General features: G+C 36.1%; 1 protein-coding gene across 27 annotated transcripts in view; it reads right to left on the bottom strand.

The window, feature by feature from the left end:
* The window catches only part of LOC117405087 (neurobeachin), a 349,257-nt gene that overhangs the window by 196,322 nt on the left and 128,380 nt on the right, over positions 1 to 24,555 (bottom strand). For all 27 annotated transcript variants that reach the window (XM_059031199.1, XM_059031208.1, XM_059031201.1 and 24 more), the window contains exons 14-21: positions 12,960 to 13,039; positions 12,272 to 12,334; positions 10,627 to 10,724; positions 9,918 to 10,010; positions 8,511 to 8,619; positions 7,635 to 7,716; positions 7,252 to 7,375; positions 6,419 to 6,611 (exon numbers count right to left, since the gene is read on the bottom strand). In XM_059031199.1, the coding sequence (XP_058887182.1) occupies positions 6,419 to 6,611; positions 7,252 to 7,375; positions 7,635 to 7,716; positions 8,511 to 8,619; positions 9,918 to 10,010; positions 10,627 to 10,724; positions 12,272 to 12,334; positions 12,960 to 13,039 (842 nt within the window). The remainder of the gene's footprint in view (positions 1 to 6,418; positions 6,612 to 7,251; positions 7,376 to 7,634; positions 7,717 to 8,510; positions 8,620 to 9,917; positions 10,011 to 10,626; positions 10,725 to 12,271; positions 12,335 to 12,959; positions 13,040 to 24,555) is intronic.

The raw sequence follows: 24,555 nt of genomic DNA, 5'->3' as shown, positions 1-24,555 counted from the left end.
TACTAATGCATTGTAAAGTTTTAACATTACTTCCCTTGATTTAAAGTCAACACTTTTCACAATATAGCCGAGCATCTTGTTGGCCTTTTTTATAGCTTCCCCACATTGCCTAGATGAAGACATTTCTGAGTCAACATAAACTCCTAGGTCTTTTTCATAGATTCCTTCTTCAATTTCAGTATCTCCCATATGATATTTATAATGCACATTTTTATTGCCTGCATGAAGTACCTTAGACTTTTCTCTATTAAATGGCATTTGCCATGTGTCTGCCCAGTTCCGAATGTTGTCCAGATCATTTTGAATGACCTTTGCTGCTGCAACAGTGTTTGCCACTCGTCTGCAAATTTAACAAGTTTTCTTATTATACCAGAATCTAAATCATTAATGTAGATTAGGAATAGCAGAGGACCTAATACTGATCCCTGTGGTACACCACTGGTTACCTCACTCCATTTTGAGGTTTCTCCTCTAATCAGTACTTTCTGTTTTCTACATGTTAACCACTCCCCAATCCATGTGCATGCATTTCCTCGAATCCCTACTACGTTCAGTTTGAGGATTAATCTTTTATGCAGGACTTTGTCAAAAGCTTTCTGGAAATCTAAATAAACCATGTCATATGCTTTGCAATTATCCATTGTCGATGTTGCATCCTCAAAAAAATCAAGCAGGTCAGTTAGACACGATCTCCCTTTCTTATAACCATGCTGACTGTCTAGGATAGTGTTACCATATAGGTAATTTTCCATTCTGGAGCTTATTATAGTTTCCATAAGTTTACATATAATAGAAGTCAGGCTTATTGGTCTGTAGTTACCTGGTTTGGTTTTGTCTCCCTTTTTGTGGATCGGTATTACGTTTGCAATTCTCCAGTCTGTCGGTACAACCCCTGTGTCAAGAGACTTCTTTCATTTCTTTGAGTACTATTGGGAGGATCTCATTCGGCCCAGGGGATTCATTTATTTTAAGAGCTCCTAGACCCTTTAACACTTCTGCCTCTGTTATGCTAGTTATTTAAAACTGGATAGGAACAGGTCAACATATTATATATCAGTGGCCATAAAATATGGGGAGGCAGAAAAAAACCCAGCAGCAGTAGAATCTTATTATTGTATTCTGACTGACAACGCTTTTCATATTGTTATTATTAGTTTATTTGGCAGACACCTTTATCTAAGGCGACTTACAGGAGTTACAGGGCAGTACAAGGTTACAATGCAAGCTTAATATTTAAATACAGTGTAGTTTACAGTAAGTGCAAATAATAATACTAAAATACAATATGAAATAAGTTCCAACAAGTTTTTTTATTCATTATGAGATGAGCTTCATTCACACCGTGTTTTGCACATTAAAGCAAGCGATAATTAGTTCGTTTGGACACCAGGCTTTAACCACTGATAGGCGTGCTATTTAAACCTCTTTTTCTGGTCTGAAAACTAGTTATGTGCAGTTCTATTCTTTTTAGTGACTTGATTTGTTTGATTCATTCAGTTTTGTGAATCAATTCAACAGATGTGTTCGTCTGACTCACTACTGCGAAATAAATACATCTTGCTAAATTACTTGGTTATGAATGGAAAAATCTGTCAGCAAGGGCCATTTAAGTTAAGACTCTTCACTTGGTGGGCTGAGCTCAAAGAGCCAGCTGACCAATGTTTTGATATTGTAACGCCAGATGCACTGGTGCTAGAAGTGGGATAGAGTACAGACCATGGACTGCCATAGAATAAAAAAAATGAATCAGGTGGGGCATTTGGGGGGAATACAACTGGGGTAAATGCTCTGATGCACAGCGATCCACTGCCTAATGAATTGTTTAACCGTGAGTTCGGTTGGAGGCCTAAACCCACTCCTTGGAGTTTTAGGAGAGGTTTAACAATAGTAGAACCACATGCACAGCAATGGGAGATAAGCTCAACCCGTGAAGCTCAGGCTGCCCAGAACCAGGGAGACTCTTTGCAGAACAGATCCACACCTTCGGCCTCCCCTCAGACGACCAATTATGCCTATTGAGCCCTATGATGGGACAAAGGATCAGCATTGGCACACCTAGGCAGAGGTATACCTGGATATGGCCATGCTATGTTGAGGCTGGCTAAGTTAGCATATCCTCAAAGCAATCCAATGGAACGAGCTTTAGAATGCTTCCTGGATGCCATTCCTGACCCCCAGATTGAGTTCCTGGTTCGTGGTGCCAACCACGAAAGGAAGATCACCAGACCTGAGGAGGGGATCTGTAGTGCAAGCTGTAGAAGCAAATCTTAATGGGACACTCTCATACATCAATCCAACTGGTAACTATCCACGTGGGGACTGTGAAGACTTTATCAGACCAAATCAAGGAGCTCAAACAGGCTGTAAACCAAATTCAGGCAGGCAGCCCAAAGACCTTCCGTGACCCAGCAAATGCACAGCAAAGATCAAAGGACCAGCCCCGTTCTGTACAGCCTTCCCAACTGTGCCTCATTTTTGATCGCCCTGGGCATCGGGGCCTGCAGTGCCCTAAAAAGCAAGCAGTAACCGAGTTTTTAAACTCCAAATAGCTGGAGGCATGGCCCAGCCCCCAGCTGCGCCACAGTCATCAAGGCCCCACAGGAAATGAAATTCAATGTTCCTCAGACAGAGTGCCTCCTAAACACTCAGGAGAGAATATTCGCAGTACTGTAGTGAGGACACTACATGAAATTGGGTCAGGGCAGTAATTGTATGGTATCTACATTCGTGGACTTGTGGGAGGAAATATAGTTCCAATGTGTGTAGATTCAGGGGCTGGATGCATCTTGGCAGACCAGGGCATGTGGGAAACACGCAGGAACAAGGAGGATACTCCCCTTGCTCCCTTTAAGATCAGACTTTGCTCTGCAAATGGTAGTGACATACCAGCTTTGGGACTTTGGCATACCAGGATTCAACTCGGCATGAATGAAGTGGAGCATCAAGTGACATTGTGACGTTGTATGGTATAATAATAATAATAATAATAATAATAATAATAATAATAATAATGATAATAATAATAATAATGATAATAATAATCATCATTATCTGGCTAACTATTTTGGAATCTTCTGTGTTCCGCCTCCACCTTTCACTTCTGTGACATCTCATTTATTTTTACACAAAGTAAAAATAAATAGTTTAAACAAGCCTTCCCTTTGCTATCCTAATCAAAATTATCTTTTTGAGGAAACGGTGTGAGGAAACAGATCCTGTGTGCTACTTGACTGGCTATTTTACTACCTCTGTGAGCTGTGATTGGCTTAATGGGAAAGTCACTCATACAATGCATACTGCACATGCTGAATACGCGTGTTATCTTAAAGAGGCGGGTTGTTTTAAAGAAGAATTCCAAAATGATACAGTAGTCAGTACATCAATGCAATTTTATAAACTGATAAGCAGGCCGCCAAATATTGCCCCTCAGGCATTTTAAATTATGTCATTCAGCTTTAACTGCAACCTATTTAATAAACTGGAATGTACGCAAAAAAAGCCCTGTAAATTTTAGGTATGTAAATTAGTCAAATACTGTGCAAGTAAATGAATGCATGAATGCATTCTCTGTTAGTAAATGGGGCAGTACATTTAGATTTATCACGCATGTTAGGCTCACTACTTTACGTGCATGCTAACTCCAAATTTAACAGTTTATATATAAAGATTTAAATTATTTTTACTTAGACGTGCAAGAGACCAATACATCCGGGGCCTCACTGAAAAGGCATAGAGCTTTGGTAACCAAGGAGACGACAGGCCTACACAGTGCACAAGCCTGGAAACCCCATGTCTGCTCATTCCAATCATGCCACGGATGTATAATCAAAATGCTTAAAATATTTCAGTTCTTCTACATTCATGTGAAAATGATAGAAACTTAAAATATGTGGAATCTTAAAATATGTGGAGTCCTTTATCTATGATTTGTTAGCTTCAACTGTATTAATTAATTCATTTTTATATTCATTTAATGTATTGTTTTGGTTACAGTTTGTTTAATTATTTTATTTTTCTTTTATTACTTTGAAATCTGTTTGCTTAATTGTAGCACTTGTGCTGTAAATGTAATATGCCAAATAATTTGACTTTGTACTGTAAAGTGTTTTGAATGGATGATCACTATGACAAGGTCTCATATAAAATAAACATACTGTTGTATTGATAAAATGTTTTTCTTTTTTGTTTGCTTTATATCAAAACAGTTTATTTTTGAGTATTTTTCTTGTTCTGTCCGCTGACTGTGTGCTTTAAACCAGGGGTTATCAACTCCGGTCCTCAGGGATCTCCAGCTATCCAACCAGCAACTAATTGTTTATATAAAAATCTACATTGATTTGCACTGCATATATAACTCTCACATGTCCTAGATTTTAGTATGAATTAGGACATTTGAGTGTTTCATATGCAATATTAAGCAGTGTACATTTTAAAATAAACTATTGAGTGTTGGTTGGATTAAAAACTTGGACTGTTGGGTGTCCCCCAAGGACCAGAGATGAGAGGCCCTGTCTTAAGCAACGACATAGCACACCAGCTGGAAAGTCTCATTCTTTGGCCAGGAAATCTCACTCTTTGGGGCTGGAAGTCTCACTCTTTGGGATAGTCAACCCTTGGCATCTCTGCATACAGGTGAAAGTATAAGAGATTACCTGCACTGGGCAAAATAAACAAAATACTGCTGGGGAAGAGCTCAAATAACATAACTGCGACTTCCAAACAACACTAACACAGAAAAAAACAACAACAACAATTAGATTTGTTCCCAGAGAAAGGAAGTGGTATCATAATATGAAACTTTGAAAACCTATCTCACTTTACTGACGCTACCTGTGTCACAATACAATGGGCATTTACGGGCACACAGTGTCTTCTGGGAATAGTAGTTTATCTGGTAAACTACAACTCCCATCATCCACGAATGTCAACAACTTTCTGTCAAGATCTTTTTAAAATGTTCCAGGACTGCCAAGTGGCGCATCCAGTAAAAGCGCTGCGCGTGGAGTGCAGGATGCGCCCTGTAGCCTGGAGATCGCAGGTTCAAATCCAGGCTATTTCACTGCCGACCGTGACCGGGAGTTCCTAGGGGGCAGCGCACAATTGGCCGAGCACTGCCCGGTTAGGGAGGGCTTAGGTCAGTAGGAGAATCCACTGTTCACCGGGCACCAGCGACCCCTGTGACCAATAGGACGCCTGCATTTCTGCAGTGGAGCCATCAGACCATAGGTCTGGTGGTCTCACTGTGGATCCGCAGTGCGAGAAATGACGGATTGGCAGGAACACAGTTCGGAGGACGCGTGTTCCAGCCTCCGTTTCCCGAGTCGCCACGGGGTTACAGCGTTGAACCAGGATACAAATAAAAAATGGGCATTCCAAATTTGGGAGAAAAAAAAAAAAAAGTTCCTACTGTTGTGATGGATTTCTTTTTTTCTGGTCACTTTTTAAAATCTCCTTTAGAAAAAATAATTTAGAGATATCTCTAAATGAACGGGAAGTTCGAGATATCTCTAAATGACAGTTTGGCGTACCATGCTAGCAAAACATTATTTAAAGATAAAATTAATTTGCGATATCTCAAAATGAAATTAAGATTCTTCAAAATGGTTTACTTACAGATATCACATATTAATTTAAAGATAGCTGCAAATGATTTACAGATATCTCTGAATATTTCAAGATATCTTCAAATGCAATTTGAGATATCTCTAAATGATCTGGCTTGCCATACTGCCTCCCTTGCCTCCTCTGTAGAGTGCAATATTACATGATAGTTGTTAAAGCAGTCACATGCCAGTAGAGGGCAGCGCTCTATTATATTTCATCCCCAGGGTTTAGCAGGAAGGAATTATTGATGTGCATTTGAGGAGATTTTTGGAATCGGGTCCGAACCCGGTATCTGTCATTGAAACCGGATATTTTGAGTCCGATTCCGGTTCCAAAACTATTTAGAAAATCATGTTCGTATGTCAAGCAGGGGGGTGGTGGGGCATCTCATATACATATAAACAAGCACTAGTCCTACAGGGTTACGTCAGAAGAAAAAACATTATAGAAAGACTACAAGAATCACAGAGCAAAAAATAAGTCAAACTAAACTCAAAGCTGCAATCAGTCATTAGTCCAAAACAAGGACAACAAAACGCAAATATATAGTCTAGTTAAGTGTGTGTTTTTTTCTTTTTTTTTTCTAAGTATAAACGTGCCAATTATAGTTATCAAAGGTATTTTTGACAGAAATTAAAAGTCTTTGATCATTTCTATGGTTTTATGTTTTTAATAATCAGTTTTATTAAAAACATAATAGTACTCACTGGAACCGGATCCTTGGTATTTGTATCCAGTTAATCGGTTCCAAAGCAGGAACCGGGTACCTGGTTTCAAAGGAACCGGTTCGCACATCTCTAGAAGGAATACCTACCTTTGAATGTGCTATAGAGAGTGTGTCTACCCAGACTCGCCAGCCTCCCCACTCGTATTTGATTGCATGATACAGGAGAATCCGGAAGATGTTGTACACCATCTCTGTGATCTTCTGCTCCTCTGAGTTTTTTGGGTTGATGTAGCCGAGAGAAAACATCCAGTCTTGCCAAACAGAACACTGAAGGAGACACCTAGAAACAGGATGTTCAAATCACCTTTGGTTTACAGTTTGGTTTACAGTTTCCATGCACGAGAACAAACTTTTAAAAAGAAAGATAAACTGTATTTATACACACTGAATTTAGACCAGATGGATTAGAATTAGAAAATAAGGTTGTGAAATATATCAAACAGATTAATTTATGATTGGTAATAACAGCATCACATGTATGAAAGTATTGTTGTATTATTTTATTAAAACAAGACTGACCCTTTCAAGATAATGTGATCTATTAGGTTTTGTTGAGCTATCTTTATTTTTGTACACTATACAACTCTAATATATGTTCTGCGTTAATTTTACATTTATAAAAGAAATGTGTGGGTGAACTTTATTTTCAGTCACGTTTTAATCAAAATGCAGATAAAGTTTCCCTCACTGATATACGCTGAAATGTAATACTGAGTCTATAGCCCTAACTGGGTTGAAGACAAGAAATTTTGAAATATGTTTTCTGTTAATATTTTGCTACCAGTTAATTTAAAAACAGCGTTAAAGAATAACAATGCTACAAATGGGTTTTGATACTATTTATATTCATGAAGGCAATTGTCATTGCATGGAAGGCTTTTCTCAAATAAAAAAAAGGTAATTAAATTGGATTTGCTTACCGTCTGTTCTCTCGGCTGTTACTAAATAGCTTTATCATATCAGACAAAAACAGACGACGGACTTCCATGAGATCTGCGCTTGGCGTTGAATTTTTCAGTAACGTTGCCACCACCTTAAGAATCACTGGAAACAGTACCATAGAAATGTTTTTTTTTTATTTATTTATTTTTAATCACACTATTTCATGCAAATGACCTGTAAAAAGCATAAAATGTTTGACAATGGTTAACAAGAATAGAATATTTAAACTATGACATAAGCATTCAGACCAGGAGGGCTAAAAACAATCCATGTATGGCTAAATTAATACTGGAACAAGTCACATTTTCAAAACCTAGTGTGGTAGTGCTGAACCATATAGTTGCATTTTGGGCGTACTTACTTGGATTCTGAATTTTTACAGTTGAGTCTGGTTCTGGATGTGGCTTATGCACTACTTGAGTGCACACTTGTTCAGTCAGAATCTAAAGCATAGAAACATTACGTACCGGTATTACGTCACTGCAATTGAACAGGGCCAAAGTGTCCAACTTATTGTACATATTATATTAATGTTTAAAACCAGGTTGACTGCACCCTGAAACACCCCACCTCCCCCCCTACATTCTCCACTTCAGATCTTCATTAGCACAAAGAGAAAGCGAACCAATAAAGTCACCAGTTAGTGGTTTGTAAATAGTCTTATGTTATTTCTTATTTTAAAACTGTTATTCATGTTTATTCCTTTCAGAAAAAAAGTGCAATAACAATGTGGCATAAGTAGCTCATTATGCAATGCAATAAATCATCTAGCATTTTAGGAAAATGGCATATTTTTGTTTAGATTTTTACAGATTAACTAACGGTTTTGGGCTGAAAACATCTGTGGTAGTTATACTGGATACATTGTGCCCTTGACAGTGGTAGATCTAAAATCTTCCTTGCATTTTCTATATTTTACAGACTTTTTTTTTTTTTTTGTTAACAGGCACTGTGAGAGACGTTGGCTCATAACCTTGATAAACGCACAGCTCTTCTTAAGGGTCTAACCGGCACTATAATATTTAAATAGAACCAACTGTATTGTTCAAGATAACATTTGTTTATCTTATTCATTCAAAGATAGTTTACTTAAAACAATATTTCAGTCCAGAAAGCAGTTTTAAGGCTAAAATTGAACCCATCTGGAACCTACGATAAAAACTTGTTTTGACGCAGTTGTGGCTCACAATACACTTCAGTCATGTCAAAGCAAATGTCTTTCCTTGTGCACTCCTACCTCATACAGTGTGTTGTACGTTGTCACGGTCACAGTATTGGTGTGAAGCATTAGCCGTTCCCCGAGAAGGGTGAAGAGACTGTGTGTATGCATGATCTCCACCTTCCTTCTGAAAAATTGAGTGACATGACAATTATGACTGAAAAGGAAGTGTTAACAATTAAAAAAGGTAAAACAAATCGCATGGTCAAGGTGACATTTACAGACGCATCAGGGTGCGTTATGAAGTATGAATTTTTTTTATATATATATTATATATATATATATATATAATGGTCTAAATATCTTTAAATTGAGTTTACTTTCTTCAACAGTTTAGAATTTATTGAATATTTTAAAAACCAGACATTTGCATCAATAGATTTTCAGTAAGTAATATTAAGTACAATGTTTCTGTTTTGGAGTTAGAAAACCTTGTTATGATAAAATTTATAAACACCAGCAAATGGCAAAAAAATCCTCACAGCATTATTTTGTATTATATCAGAGAACTGCAGCACAGCACATGAATGTCAAACAGATTGCAATGCACACAAAGGAAGAAACTTCATGCAACAAAGATAGCTTCCTATTTCAGGCTATGAGAATGCCATTTTCTCATGAAATATACAAGAAAATCTGTCAATTTTAAACCATAGATGATGAGAGTAGTAATAAACATCTGACCATGGCAACAAGCTTTAAAAAGCACACACGCTGTGACAAAAACACTCTCTAAAGCAATTACATACTCGCAGAAACATCAAAATAACCTTTTTGAGCTTAGAGCAGATCTGCCTGGTTATAGTTGACCAGTCAACAGAAGGTGCCATGTTCATATTTATTCAAAGCAGCATGAGTATTGCACATTGAATTTAAACATAACAGCAATTGAGAAACTATCTTTGTCAAAAATTGTGGCATGAATATAGAAGTTTTGCAGCAATACCTATAGGATTGTCGCCAGTTTTACAGGCTGTGTTACATTTTGTAATGAAATACTGTCTACCAGAGTGAAGCAGTATCCAAAAAATAATACTTGCCGCTGAAAAATACCCAAAGCTTTATAAAGATACAGAGATGAAAGATAATATGGTATGATTTATTGCCATATATATTGATGAATATGTACCAGTCTTGATTATAGTTTTGTCAATAGCAATTTTGACTAGTTTTTTAGATCTGGCAGTTTTCAAATGTGTAGCATCACATCTGTGTCGTTCAGGTGTGTATGGTCATGTTGCTGCGAAAGTATCTTGTCGCCGATAAAAGATCGCATCGTGTCTGGTGTGCAGCTGCCTTTAATATCAAGGTTTCCCTCTAGTTTGATATTCATGACCATATTTAACACACTTTCCTAGACTTTTATTGATGAAGAGTGAAGGCTTTGCGCAGGTAAGTAGGAACCATAATGAATGATGTACTTACTTATGACCCAGGTGCTTAAGGAAATAGCCCAGGACTTTGAGGGCTTGAACTCTGATGCTTTCACTCTTGGAGGCCAGCAACTTGTAGATGACCCTGAAGGTACAAAATAAGTTTATACTTGTGCCACCATTCTCAACCATTTACCAAGAATAGTGTTCAGTATAAAATATATTTCAATTCAATTATAGTTATTAAATTAAACTGATGGCATGTGCAACAGGTGCAGGTTGCATTTTGGAAGCTTTCACACTCTGAATATTACCTTTTGTATAAAAAACATTATTTCAATCATCCCGCTGAGAGACTGAATAGCAATTTAGCAATCTGATAGTGGCTTTAGGTTAGGATTAAGTTAATGGTTTGGGTAAAATTGTGATTTGACATTAGTATTCGGTATATGTGTAGGTGCTTCTACAAGTGTGGATGTTCATGGTGCATTAGTCTGGATGAATCGTTTACGTGTGTGACTGGCAGTGTTGTGTGACCCTTGCAGTGAAATAAGGTTAAAAGCTCAATAACGTCTTTGCAAACAAGCGTGTCTCTTTTTGCAGTATTAAGACGCTTGCTTGTGTAGTGCATTGCAACTGCACTATTAAACATGCAAATAAAAAGGGATTTACAGTAATAAGACAAATGTTCCTGAAAAACACAAATAATTGTTGAAAGGAAAACTGATTATTATGCAATTTCACAGTGCAAATGATCTCACCGTATTCCATTTCTCTGATCAAAGGCAGGTATCATGGATGCTGGATGCTCTGACATAAGAGCGACAAGCAGCTGGAGAACATCGTGGATATTTTCATCCTGCAGACAATGAAGAAGCGACAGGAGAATTACCTCATTAATACTGTACTGCATTCTTCTACAAGATATTTAAAAATGGTGCATTTAATTAACTTGACATCTCAAATCACAAGCGCATGCAAATGTAGACTACATATACTGAAGCAAGAAAAAAAAAAAATTAGCATTGAATTACTGTAATGTCTGGAACAAGCGCTATAATAAAAGCACAGCTGCACTTAAATGTAGTACCAAACCTGGGATTCCATTTTAATTGTGGCACTGCTGTCCTAATGCTGTTCTTTTAAAAAGTGCCAAATAACCAAAAAATCAACAACTGTGATAGACAAACTGACGGTGTCACAGGAAACTGATAGACTGGAAAATAAGTAGACATTGGGTAGATTGGGCATCCACAAATTGCACATTTTAAAGGGATGGTTCATTGAGAATTCAGTTATACCAAGATTACAGAATACCAACATTTTAATTTTTACATTAAAAAAAGCTTAAACCTAATGGTGTTCTGTCGACATTCTGTAATTTAATAGTTTTTAAGATTTTATCTAAGCAATGATAGAAAATTTTATCTAACCCTGACAGAAAAGAGAATCGACAAACTCTCCCTTTAAAATCTGAAATCCGTGCACGTGCAGTCAAGACAATATCTACTTATTTCCTGTTCTGCCAGTTCCTTGTGACAACAGTTTTGAGCATGTTATGCCGCGGAAGTAATTATAGCACTAATAATCCCCCCATAAGAACAGCAGTATCATAATTAAAATTGCGTCAATGAGTAAGTCTTGATGATCAAAGTCATGGGCCCCAAATATTATCGTATTCGAGATAAGGGCTGAGATATCATGGGAATCATGAGGCTTGATTGTACCAGAATTAAAGTTTGATAAACATTTCCTGCATGTGATTCTAATTTAGTTTATTTTACCTGAGAAGCACCATTGAGATCAATGATCTGTTTTTAAAGAGATTCCTGTCACAGAAGCTAATTGTTTTTGTTATCACATTAAAGTGCATGAAGCATCACATGTCATTTCTTTGTTCCACCTTTCCTTTGACTTCGCATGATATTTTACCAGAGAGTGCTGGGTTCAGATGCTCCAATACTGACTGACTTATCACTTTTCTCAATATGTACCAAACTTACTTTGAGCTTGTCTGGAGAATTCTAACTGCCTAGCACTGAACTTCCTCATTCCATTAAAACCATGTTAGAACGTGACCTTTCAAGCTCTGCTGGCCTCACCAACTCTACATATACAGAAAAGTGAGCATGTGGGACCAGTCAAGTTGAAAAGTTATTTTGATAGAAAATGGAATGGTACTGTCTATTCAGTCCTATACAATTTTAAAGAGGTAAAATAAAAAATAAAAAAAACGTTATAAAGAAACATAATAATAAATCCATATAAGCTCAATAGAACCTAGAATATAGAAGGCATGGGATAAAACAAAAATACATTTGAAACTACTTACTTTTTGTGTAGCAATTGAAGACAGTAATGCTAGCATGAAGAAATTCCACTAGTTAGATTATGTGAAGGACTTACCTCATGCATTGTCAACAAGTAGTTCAGAATACTTTGCAGTTCATCTTCCTTAACACCACGATCCTGAAAACAATAACAAGAACCAACACTGAAGAAGTGTAACGATTTGGAATCTAAGAAATGAGAGTGTGATTATATACAATACGAACTAGGGGGAACAGTATCAGTGTAAGACTTTTAAAACTGATATGGGGTCACCATTTGCAGGAACATTAAGTAAGTAATGAGTAATATTATAGCACTATATATATTTCTATAGCCACATCTGACAAAAGAATGTAATTTTTCTTTTTAATTGATACAATAACAGAAATTGCTGGTTTCTGATGAGCTCATGTTTCATTTCTATCAATTATTCAATGACTTTAATAAATTACTGGACTCCCTGGTGTACCACATGCAGATGTACATCTTCATTTTAAACTATCCTTTCCTAGTTACTCAGCACTTACATGTGATTGGTATTTAGGTTTCTTTACATTTCTCTATATAAATGCACATCATCTCCCTTTACCTCAGGTCACCAATACTTTTCAAAATGGGAAAAGCAGTTAGCAAGCGATCAGAGAAACAGGCATTTTAAAAACAGCAAACAAACAAAAAAAAAGACATCCAATGAAGCTGGAATAAAAGCAACTTCTTTCTATTAATCATTGAGGCAGAAATAAACAATGATCTGCAGCATTACCTTTAATATAAGTTGTTTTAAAAACAACAGCATAAAAGCTCGCAGGGATATGATTTCCTTCTGTAGTGGACGAGGACCATCTGTAAAGAAAAATGGCAAAAGGATCTTTTTTTTAATTGGTTTTGCATATGCAAGATGTGCAAGCATGACACCTAATAACCTACTGCTCTAATGATAACAGTATGTACTGTGTAGGCCTATGTAATTGCCACTACTTTCAGAACATTTTCATTGCAGTAGCGAATCACCACAGAGGTGCAGAGGTGAAACTCAACAACTTGCTCAACGCAAGTCAGCATCAATCTTATTATCAGTGTGTTGCAATGAGGATTACATGCTCGGTGGGACAGAGCGGTGCCTTGTTCATTTTCACTGAACTGTTCTGCTGAAACTATTAAACAACTAAATCAAGTAAGGAATAATGTCATGACTTTTCTAGAGGAAACAGCAGGGCCGAGAGATGTACCCAATGTTACCTCAACTATATTGAACGGCACATATATAAAGGACGGTTAACCAGTATTTTAAGATTGTTTACCTCTAGTTGGCTTTATTTTTTCTATTTGTTTTATCATTATCTTTTTTGTTATTGTTTGTTTTCTGTTAATTTACAACAAACACATATTTCAAAAGACACTGCTGCATCCTGGTACCTGTGCTGCAAGTCACATGGTCCGACTACACTACATCATTGTAGGGAAATGGAAATATTCAAAGACCAAAAATGTCTTAAAAGAATACTAATAAAGCCAGTTTTTATGGGTTATTTATACATTTGATATTTGTGAAACTGTTGTTAGTTTTGTGAATGATTTAGGTCTCCTGTATTCGAAAAAACACTGGTATAGTAGTGAATACATTGCCTTTAGTACAAAATATACTAATCTTCTATAGGTACGTAGGCTTTACTTTGGACCTTTTTCTTTGAAATCCTTTCCCAGATCATTGTAGAAGCCAACCCATACTACTTATGCATACTCCTTATTGGGATTTTAGTGAAGCGCCCAATGATAGTTCTATGTCTAACCCTTTGAAATCCTATTGTCCAGATGCCTGATGAGTATGTTTGGCAAAAATACCTGTGTACTGAAAACATTACATTTAATGAGATCAAAAAAAAAAAAAAAAAAATAGGAAACAAGAGCCTCACTGTTGCAGCTGAAACTCTTTGGCTGTTAAAGCAAAATAGAGAATGTTGTTCTTTTTTTTAGTACTGTAAGATAGTTTGATTTCTGTGCCAGAAGAGGAAGAAATAACCCCCTAATTAGCTTCCACAGAGCATTTGGAAAACCTATCATTATTAAGTGAAACCTGAAGACTTTTTTCAGGCTTTTGTGAACAGGGGAGATGACAAGAATAAACTGTAATGAAGACACTCAGTTGAATTCACAGGTTTCATTATTTCTGTACCTAAGGACCTTCAATAACAGACTTGTATTGAAAAGTAAAACTATTAAAAGCAATCTTCTTACTTTTTAAAAACTACAAAATAATATAATATTCAGAGTTTTTAATCTTGATGTTAACTCTCGCTAGGTTCAAAATAACCCTGGTTAATTCCACACACCCCTTTGATTCTTTTTGACGACTGTCTTCAGAAAACAACCAGCTGCCCATTTAAAATGCATTACAGATTTCTAAACTTTCCCAATCATTAAGAAATCAACATCCACAGTAGAATCGATTCAGTTTTAAAAAAAATCATTAAAGTAATGACTGGAAAATATGTTATACATATATATTATATTATATGTATGTTATAGTTATATATATATATATATATATATATATATATATATATATATATATATATATATATATATATATATTTTTTTTTTTTTTTAATTTAGTGGTTGCCAATTACTTTTATTGTTTTCTCCCCAATTTAGTAATGTCCAATTATTTTTAGATTCAGCCCATCGCTACCACCCTTGCGCTGACTCTGGAGGGGTAAAGACGAACACATGCTGTCCACCCAGCCCGCTTCTTACAGCCACCCAGCTACAGCGTCGGAGGACAACGCAGCCCTGGGCAGCTTACAGGCAAGCCCGCAGGCGCCCCTCCAGAACACAATGGTAGCTGGTGCGCAGTGAGCCGAGGACACCCTGGCCGACCTAGCCCCCCCCCCCCCCCCCCGGGCAGCGAGTGGCCAACTGAGCGCTGCCCTGTGGGAGCTCCCATCCTCGGTCGATAAAGGAATAGCCTGGACTCGAACCATCGACATCCAGACTATAGGGCAAATCATGCACTCCACGAGGAGGTCCTTTACTGGATGCGCCACTCGGGAGGCCCCAGTTGAGAATTCTTTCAGCCAAACTTTCAGTTTTGATGGCTTACCGAAAGAGTTTCCGTAGAGATATTCATGGTCGCACTCTCGCCATTTTGCTTCATAAGGATTACATATTTGACTCCTGCTCATTTGTATTATTCAACAAAAAACTCATTTTTTTAAAAACATGGCTGTAAAACAAACAAACAAAGTGTTTCGCCACTAACGTGTCTTCATCAGGTTCACATTAATTGACTCTACCTTTACTGCATGTAATTACCTTACACTGGTCAGCACCTCTTCAATATTAAGCATTGTAGTGCACAAATGACTCTCTTGTTATAACATATAGAAGATCAGCAGTGCATGTTCAACGTACTGGATATATAAATAAATAAAACAGAGACCCACTGAAAACATCAATAACAAGTACTGGTCTTGTTTGGAAATGATACACATGTTATTTTCCTTCTCCTGTCTAATAATCTTAAGTAGAATTTTAATCAAGTCTCAATGTAGAGGTCTATTACTGTAATAAAAGCCATATGGCAACAGCATTTTCAAACCTCTAGTCGGAGACCAGCTCCATGTGGTCTGCGCTGAATGGACTGATTGTCATGTTGTACTGTGTTAATTCTAAACAGGCTTCCTCCTAATGCAATAATTTAACCCTGAAGGCAGTTGTATTTCCTTTAGCGTTAATTATTATGCTAAGAAAGACTACTGTACCACACTCTGTATTTGTGACTTATACAGTAGACAGAGAACTGCCATTTTAAAGTATCAAACCCATCACAACAGGATTATGGTATCAACCAGGGGATCGTATGTAAGGTAGGAGTAATGCTTGGCTGTAGCCTTCGACAGGGAGGGAGGGACTCATTTATTTTAAAGGTAGCGGGGGAGCAAAGCAACACAGTCCAAAGAGGGTGAGGATACAGGATTTAAACAGGGACACTGAATTAGTGATGCAAAAGTTGCCATTGTTCTGTCTCTCGGACGTCATCAACGCTACAGCTCAATTGGAGACATTGTTTTTGTTTGCCATTTACATTATTATTTTGTTATGTTTTCTTTAAGTGTTTTCCAGTTCCTTGTGTGATTGCTTTCCAGATATAATAGTATTGATAACTACCGTCCAAACTCTTGAAAACAAGCGAGTGTGAAACTGATAAAGCAAATTACAAGGAAACGCAAACATGCTTTTTTAAAATACGAACAAGCGTCAATTGCTAAAATCATGGTATGACCTGAGTGTCCACAATCAAGGAACAGTTGGCTTTGATTGGAATGAAAAGTTGTTTTAGTTTACTAAGGTGAGATGTCTGTTGCCTACAATTTTCCCATGCCAGCTTTTTTCACAGTAATTGGTATGTCTTGGAATAAAGCCTGATAGTAAATCTCAAATAGTCAATCCGACTGTCAGTCAATGCTCTTCGGATGACCAACAGTGCATGTTCAACACTCAAAAATGCACCTCACAGCTTCAGCTATTTGTGACAGTGAAATGTTATGTCAGGTTTGCATACTGTGACATTTTCTCAAATGTATTTATAAATAAACACATGAAAATGTTTTTTAAAATGCTACAGCAGGTCTCATGAATATAAAACTGTATTTTAGTCACATAAACTTTTAAATCTTTGTGAAAAAGGGCCAAGAATACAGATTTCTTTCAATGGACAGATTTTCAGAAATCAATAAAAACCGTTTTAATAGCATAAGACCAGCAAGAGACAGCTTAGTTGCAGCTAAAGGAGCTGGAACATTTTTATTCTGAGCAATTCCTCGCTAGTTTTATACTGTTAAAATTGTTTGAATCCCAGAAAATGTGCCTTTTCCCTTGCACTTATTTCTAAAAGTGTCTTTGAAATCCTTGATCTATTTTCCGATGTTGTCTTCATCTGGCAAAACACAAACCTTGGACCAACGTTACATAAACAACTACCAAACAGACACGAACCTTTAAAAACACATGGCACACAAGTGCCACTATGAAACCCTTAGCATAATCACATCATCTGGACAGTAAAAATAAATAAATAAATAAAAAAAGTGATCTAATCTTATTTGACTATTATGCTCATTTTGTCAATAAAGTGCCTGCTGCTGAAAGCTGTGATTTGATGTGAAACATGAAGCAAACAAGGACTGACAGTGTTGGCAGCTATATTCTCCAAATACGAAATCCATCTTGCAAATAAATATATTAAATACTTGGGCATTGAAACATGAATGTACATAGGAAGTGTCTGATCACACTCTTTGGGGAAAATTATAATCAAAGCAATCTTTCACCATCATTCAGATATTCTATCCTCCAAGCTTTTATTTATAAAAGCCTGCTTACTCCTGGGTGGAATTTAAATACTAACATTTTATTTATGTAATACTGCAGTAACCCCACCCCCCACCCACCCCCACGGTTGACAACTTCCTTCCAACCTCTTGAAAACAAGCGAGTGTGAAACTGATAAAGCAAATTACAAGGAAACGCAAACACGCTTTTTAAAAACAAGCATCAATTCCTAAAATCATGGTATGACACAATCAAAGAACAGGCTTGATTGGAATGACAACTTGTTTTATTTTAATAAGATGAGATGTCTGTTACCTATAATTCTTACAATAATGTTAAGTATAGAAAGTGTGACCTACAGACATGTTAGGCACCTCATTAGATTCCTATGCAATTAATTGGGCTACTGAAAGTCTTTACCTACTGTAGTTTTATCAAATAATTGATATGCAAACCTACTGATATGGTAAAAATGAACAGTAAGTGTGATATACATTCTAATGTAAGCTTAAAATAGGCAAACTGTAAACAACAAATCATTTCCAATTATATATGCTCTTGACTTACCGTATTGTAAGAAATATCAAAACAGTTTTGTTATTTGCAAGCTGTGGATTCATTTGAGTTACTGTTACTGATGATATTTACAAGATATGGATTGCATTTGTTATTCTGGAGGCTGTATCCATATCCACAGGCCCCTCAAAAGGTATTGGACATGACGGACAAAAACTAAACAAATATTAGCAATACTGGTTTATTGTCATAATTATATATATATATATATATATATATATATATATATATATATATATATATATATATATATATATATATATATAAAATAAACACACACACTATAAACAACATCAGAACTTTGTCTTACTTGAGATGACATATTGTATCCTGTATTGCAGTAAACATACTATTGCCTTGGGCTATACTAGTCACTCTCTTCTGAAAAGTCAGTAAAATACATAATAAAGTAAATGTCAGATAAATAAGGGCTAAATAAAATGACCCATTGTACCTATCAATGACAATGTACACTGTTTATGGTTATGCTTCTACCATAGTAATTGTATCTAGATCTGTAGTACTATTACTTACATAGGATTAACCTGCTTTGTTTTCCATGAAACTGTACACTCACTATTACAACCTTTAGACTTCTACCAAAGAAGTTTTAACAGATTGCGTATGTGCACTGTGTCTACCTAGTGTGTCTAAAAGAGACAATGTTTGAAAAAATCAGAGATTTGAGTATCATTTGAAACTACAGACCATTTCTTCAACATTATGTTTTTAATTTCCATAGCTCCCTCTGAAAATTTAGTTGACGGGAGGTTCTGATTTGTTCTTAAATTTTTGTTGTAATAAGTCATCCCTATTTGTAGAATCTGCCTTATCCCATGCTCTCTGGACTACCTGTCCTGTGTAACCCCTTGCCATAAAACTCTGCCAAAATGCCAGCATGTTTTTGAAAATGAGCATTTAAAGTACAGATCCTCTTAATCCGGAGAAACTGTCCAACAGGAAGATTCGTTTATAGATGTTTCGGATGTTGACTATTAACCAATAGTATTTCGATCCATAAGTTTTCTATAAGGAACAATTTAAGAACGGAGAAACCTTTATAATCGAGATCTCTAAATAATGTACTTGCTCTCCACTATACTCCATTGTGAACTGTAGATTACGGTTAACAGAATTTACAAAAGTAGAAAACTGTTAGAAACTGTTGTTCATTTCTCTTCCAAATGAAAAAAAAATGTACTGTTACCATCTCACAATATGGATTAAAAATAAAAATCTGCTTCAAATTTACCGACATAAAGATTAGCATAATTTGGGGCCATTGAGCTCTCCATTGCAGTCCCCTTTTCTTGTAGGTAATATTGGTTTTCAAACATAAAGAAGTTATTGTTTAAAACCAACTGAGCTAATTCTAAAATGAACTCAGTTGGTAACGAGGCTGGGTGGTCCAGTGGTTAAAGAAATGGGCTTGTAACCAGGAGGTCCCCGGTTCAAATCCCACCTCAGCCACTGACTCATTGTGTGACCCTGAGCAAGTCAATTAACCTCCTTCTGCTCCATCTTTCGGGTGAGATGTAGTTGTAAGTGACTCTGCAGCTGATGCATAGTTCACACACCTTAGTCTCTGTAAGTCGCCTTGGATAAAGGCATCTGCTAAATAAACAAATAATAATAATAATAAAGATGAGAAAATACATCAGTGCTTCAAGGCCATCCAAATGTGGAATATGGTATACAAGCTATTAATATCCATAGTAACCAAAAGCATCTCATCAGCTATCAAAACATCACATAAATGACAAATCACATCGCAGGGATCTTTAAAAAAAGAGGGTAACATAGTGACATAAGATTTGATCAAAAAGTCAGTGTAGATCGAAATTGGCTCCAAAAGAGAACCATTTCCGCCTACAATTGGACGAACTGGTGGATTATCCAACCTCTTATGGATTTTTGGCAATGTACAGAAAACTGGGGTAACAGGATGCTCATTAAACAAATAGTTATATTCCCGTTGAGTTATCCAATTATTATTCAGAGCAGTCGATAAACTATCCTTGACTTTAGCCATAACTATACCAGTTGGATTGCTTCCAAGTAATTTACAGAATTCAGTACAGTTCAATTGGCTTAAAACTTCAACTCTATAATCACTATAGTCCTGTATTACAATGGCTCCCCCCTTGTCTGCTGATTTAATTATAATAGATATATCCTTTTGTAGTTCAGCGAGGGCCTGGTTTTCTTGAAAGGTCAGATTAAATCTAGGGGTGTGGTTGTTGTATTAATGTTTAATCAACTGCTTGATCTACTGCTCTAATATATGTTTCAATAACTGGATGAGTATTACCTGGCGGCACAAAGGTAGATTTTGGTTTACAAGGGTTATTAGATATGGAATCACTCTGAACTGGGATTTCCATCAGAGAGAGTTACATTTGGTTGAAAATTACTATTACCCTTAAAACAATATCTTAACTTCAATGATCTGTAGAATTTAAACCGGTCAGTTTTTGTTTCAAAGTCATTTACTCTACTAGATGGTACAAATGAAAGTCCCGTTGATAGTACAGAAATTTGTGACTCACTTATAGGCTTTGTTGACAAGTGAATCACTGGAGCTTGTATCGGCTGTGTGTCAAGCGTCTGCTGTCCTGTTGACATTGATGCCTTGTTTGCAGTTCCTTTTTTGTGTCCACGGTCCTCTCATTCTTCTCCTTTCTTGACCACCGTCTAAAAAATCACTATTGTGACTGCTCCGATCCATTTCATAAGAGGTGTCAGATTCATTTGATATGTTAGAGGAGGGATTAAATTGTCTTTTTTTAAAAAAAAAGCTCTATCTGTTGTCCTTGTGTTTTGTCAAAGTGGCAGTGGTAAACTATCATCTTTGTAGTCTTGTATGTCACGCTTATACTTCTGAATCTTCACATTATTTATCTCTTCTGTGTATTGATCCATTAAAATCTGTAATTTATCCTCCATTCTTTTCAGCATTTCTGGGCTAATCATAGACTTCAATTTCTGAGTTTGCACATCAATTTACACTTTTACTTTGTTACACTCAGAAGTTGTTTCTTCAATAATCAACCATTGGATCGCCAATGCTCACTCAATGTGATGCTATGCCAATGAAGTCTCGTTTCAGTCTTTTTCAATTTTTCCATTAAAGAAATCACTGTAGAAGATTCTAGCGTGTCGTCCGGACTCTCACCCAGCATCTGTCTGCTTTCCTCTTCAGAGAAGGCAAAAGTCTAACCTTTTTATCAGTAATTGCATTTAGTTCACCAAAACAATTCATGTTGGAAATACAAAGGAGCTAAACAAGCGCTAATATCTATGGGAGCTGCTGATAAGCAAAGCCCAAATCTTTAAATTAGTCAATAGTAAATCAGCGCATCACCATCTCTGCTTAAACTTTCATTCCGTGTCCCGTAGGCAAATATAAATCAGAAAAAACTGAGGGCACACGAAGAATCATTTAAAAAATGTGGTTCTTTATTATTTAAAATCCTTGATGTCAAATCCAGGACCCATAGAGTCCTTGGGAAAATATATCAACGTTTTGGTGTTTAGCCTTTATCAAGACAATTAAGGTGATTCAAAACACAGCTGCATTTTATACTATATTTTTAAAATGGTAATTGGGACACTCCCCAACTGACCATTAAATATAAGTAAATTGTTTCCCATCTCTACTTTTTCTCATTAATCAATAATTCATTTTCTAATTAATCAATAGATCTGCACAATTAAACAATTCTCAATTTAATTATATTGTATACATTTTCTTTTGTACAGGATTTGTATTTTAAGTGAAAATTCAAAATAACAGTATTATAAGACAGGGATAGAAAAAAAAAATCATACTTCAAATAACTATAAAAAAAGGCTTAAAATCTAATTCATCGTTTAAGCCTTTGGTTTCAAAGTCTCCAAAGTATAAATCCAATATGTCTCTCTTTAGTAATTTTTTATCCAGATTACCTCCCCTTGTGGAAACAGTTACCTTCTATATTCCCATAAATTGTAATGAGGAGACGGGATGGGCGGATTTGGCAAAATGTAAAGCTACAGGATCATTTGGATCTTTCCTTCTTCTCAAAAGGATAATCCTGGTTAGAGATTTCCTTTAAAAACAAATATCCCTACCCATGGAAGCAAATATTAAGGCTTGGCCTTTGAGGCATACTTTTAAAATAGTTTCCAGGGCACACAACTAAAATAGTCACTTGACTGCTGTATTAGTGAGATTGTCTGTCCCTTGGTGCACCGTCCCTGCTATTAAAAGTTTATCCATTTTTCTTTTGATTGCCCTTGCAGCTAATGGCACTGATCATGATTTATTACGTTTTTGCTATTAGCTGAAATCTCTTTTGCTACATTCTGTTTTTGTAAAATCAATATATAGAGTATGAAAAAAAAGTTTAATTTTCTAGACATAAAACCAAGTTTCAGTCTATCCTGCTAACATAATAACACACATTGAAGAGGGTCACATTTTCTCAGAGTTGGGATAGGTATAAATACCAGTATTCTTATTCTTGTTTAGATTCATTTTGTGTATCATGTTCTGTTTCAGTCATCAAATCCTTGAGTATTTTGAGAAATTTATAGCACTCATGTGGCCTTTAGAGCTCTCTAAAACACATCAAGTTTCTAAGTTCACAGAGTACACCAGAGTGCAACCATTGACCCCTCCCCCTGCAACATTTTGGCCCTGTCCCAGTAAATGTAAAGAATATGGAATATAAAACAAATATGGTCTTACTGATGTATCACATGAACTCTGAGATTAGACATGTCTGTAAAGGCTCTACTGAGCCCACATTAATGGGGTGATTGCATATGATGTGAAGAATGAAACAGAAAATTATATTCAAAGTGAATCTAAACACCACCAAAAAAATATTAGTTAAGATAGGTCAAATATTTCATACTCATAACAAGTTGCTGTTCAATTGTCTACCCTTCTTGTATTCTGTATCAAAATCTTCACAAATGTACTACCTCACAGCCACCCAAATTAACTTGGTTCAACATATTTCTTTATAAACTCAAGACAACCAAAGCTTGGTAAGGTGTGTGTGTGTGTGTGTGTGTGTGTATGTGTACTACCATATATTTTAAAAGCCTGAAATACATATTCAGTAAATGCAGATACTGCATTGATTAGCTAGATACATTTCTGGAAGCCTAGGTATATGTCGTACAGAGGGCACTGTGTGCCATCAAGTTTATGTGAACTGTTTTTTGAGGATCTTTGTATATTATGGTTCTGAGGCAATAGCCAGAGAAGATGTGAAATTTGAGTATTTCTCTGTTGATAACTGTCCATAGCTCACCTTCTAAACAATAGCACTTTCACAAGAAGGTATAACTTTGGATTAGTTATACTGTACATATTTACATAAATAAACAAATACACCTTAACTGTTTGTGGTTAGGATATAAAAAAAGAGCATGCAACACTACAAATAAACACACACGAATGTATTACTAAAAGCAAAGACGAGGTAGGAGAAGATTTCTGTGCCAGTGCCAAGGCAGGAAACAAAATAGCTTATAATAAAAATGCAATGCCACAGGGCAAAGTGCATCCTGCAGTGCTTCTGTCGACACGCTATTCAATGAGTGGGTGTGATGTATCACTTTAATAAAAAATAATAATAACAAAAAAAATCTTCACACAACAAAATACAGTCCTATTTGTGAACAAATTGAAGGCATTTCATTTTAAAAGCATTCTTGATTTTGTATGAATACCAACTTGAATTGAAGCTCACTGTATTTATAATTTTAAAATCAATTTGAAAATTCATGTGTTCCTTGTATTACGTTTTACTTCACTCTTGTTTGTTTTTTTTTGTACTTAAAAAACCTTATTAGAATGTGTATCTCACTTTATTAGCTTTAATCATTAGAATACATTGGGTTTGGACAAATAATTACTTATGGCAGGTATATGTAGCACTTATCTGAGTTCTAGAGAACATACATACATACACATATCCATCCATACCTAAGTACAAACATCCATCCATACATATAATGTGCATACATGCAGCAAAAAATACGAAATAAATATTATGCAGCAATAAAAGCAAGGATTTGACAATGAAATAACAGCTGCTGAAAATTTCATACCAGCAAATATTGCCAGAAGCTTTTTTGGTGGCAGCTTAGAGAATTCATCAAAACTGGATTTGAGAAGGAATCTGTAAAAAATAAAGATCTAAGGGTTGCTTCTTGTTCTTGTTCTTGTTTCTGTTTAGTCGTTGATACAGGGCAAAGAAGAATCAATTGGTATAAAAGTAATTTTTGATATGATTTGGGGGCTTAATTATACCAATCACGCAATCAGTTATAAGTTATTGTTACTGAAGCACATGAGGTTTCTATCACAGTGATCCTCCGGAGCTGAACATTTCATATTTCGTAAATTACTACAATTCATCGAAGTCAGATTCCGACAAAATCCTGTGGTTCTA

Source organism: Acipenser ruthenus, chromosome 9 (assembly GCF_902713425.1).
Source record: "Acipenser ruthenus chromosome 9, fAciRut3.2 maternal haplotype, whole genome shotgun sequence".
Classification (NCBI taxonomy): domain Eukaryota; kingdom Metazoa; phylum Chordata; class Actinopteri; order Acipenseriformes; family Acipenseridae; genus Acipenser; species Acipenser ruthenus.
Note: the sequence above shows the minus strand (reverse complement) of the source record. Positions and strands in the feature narration are given on the sequence as shown.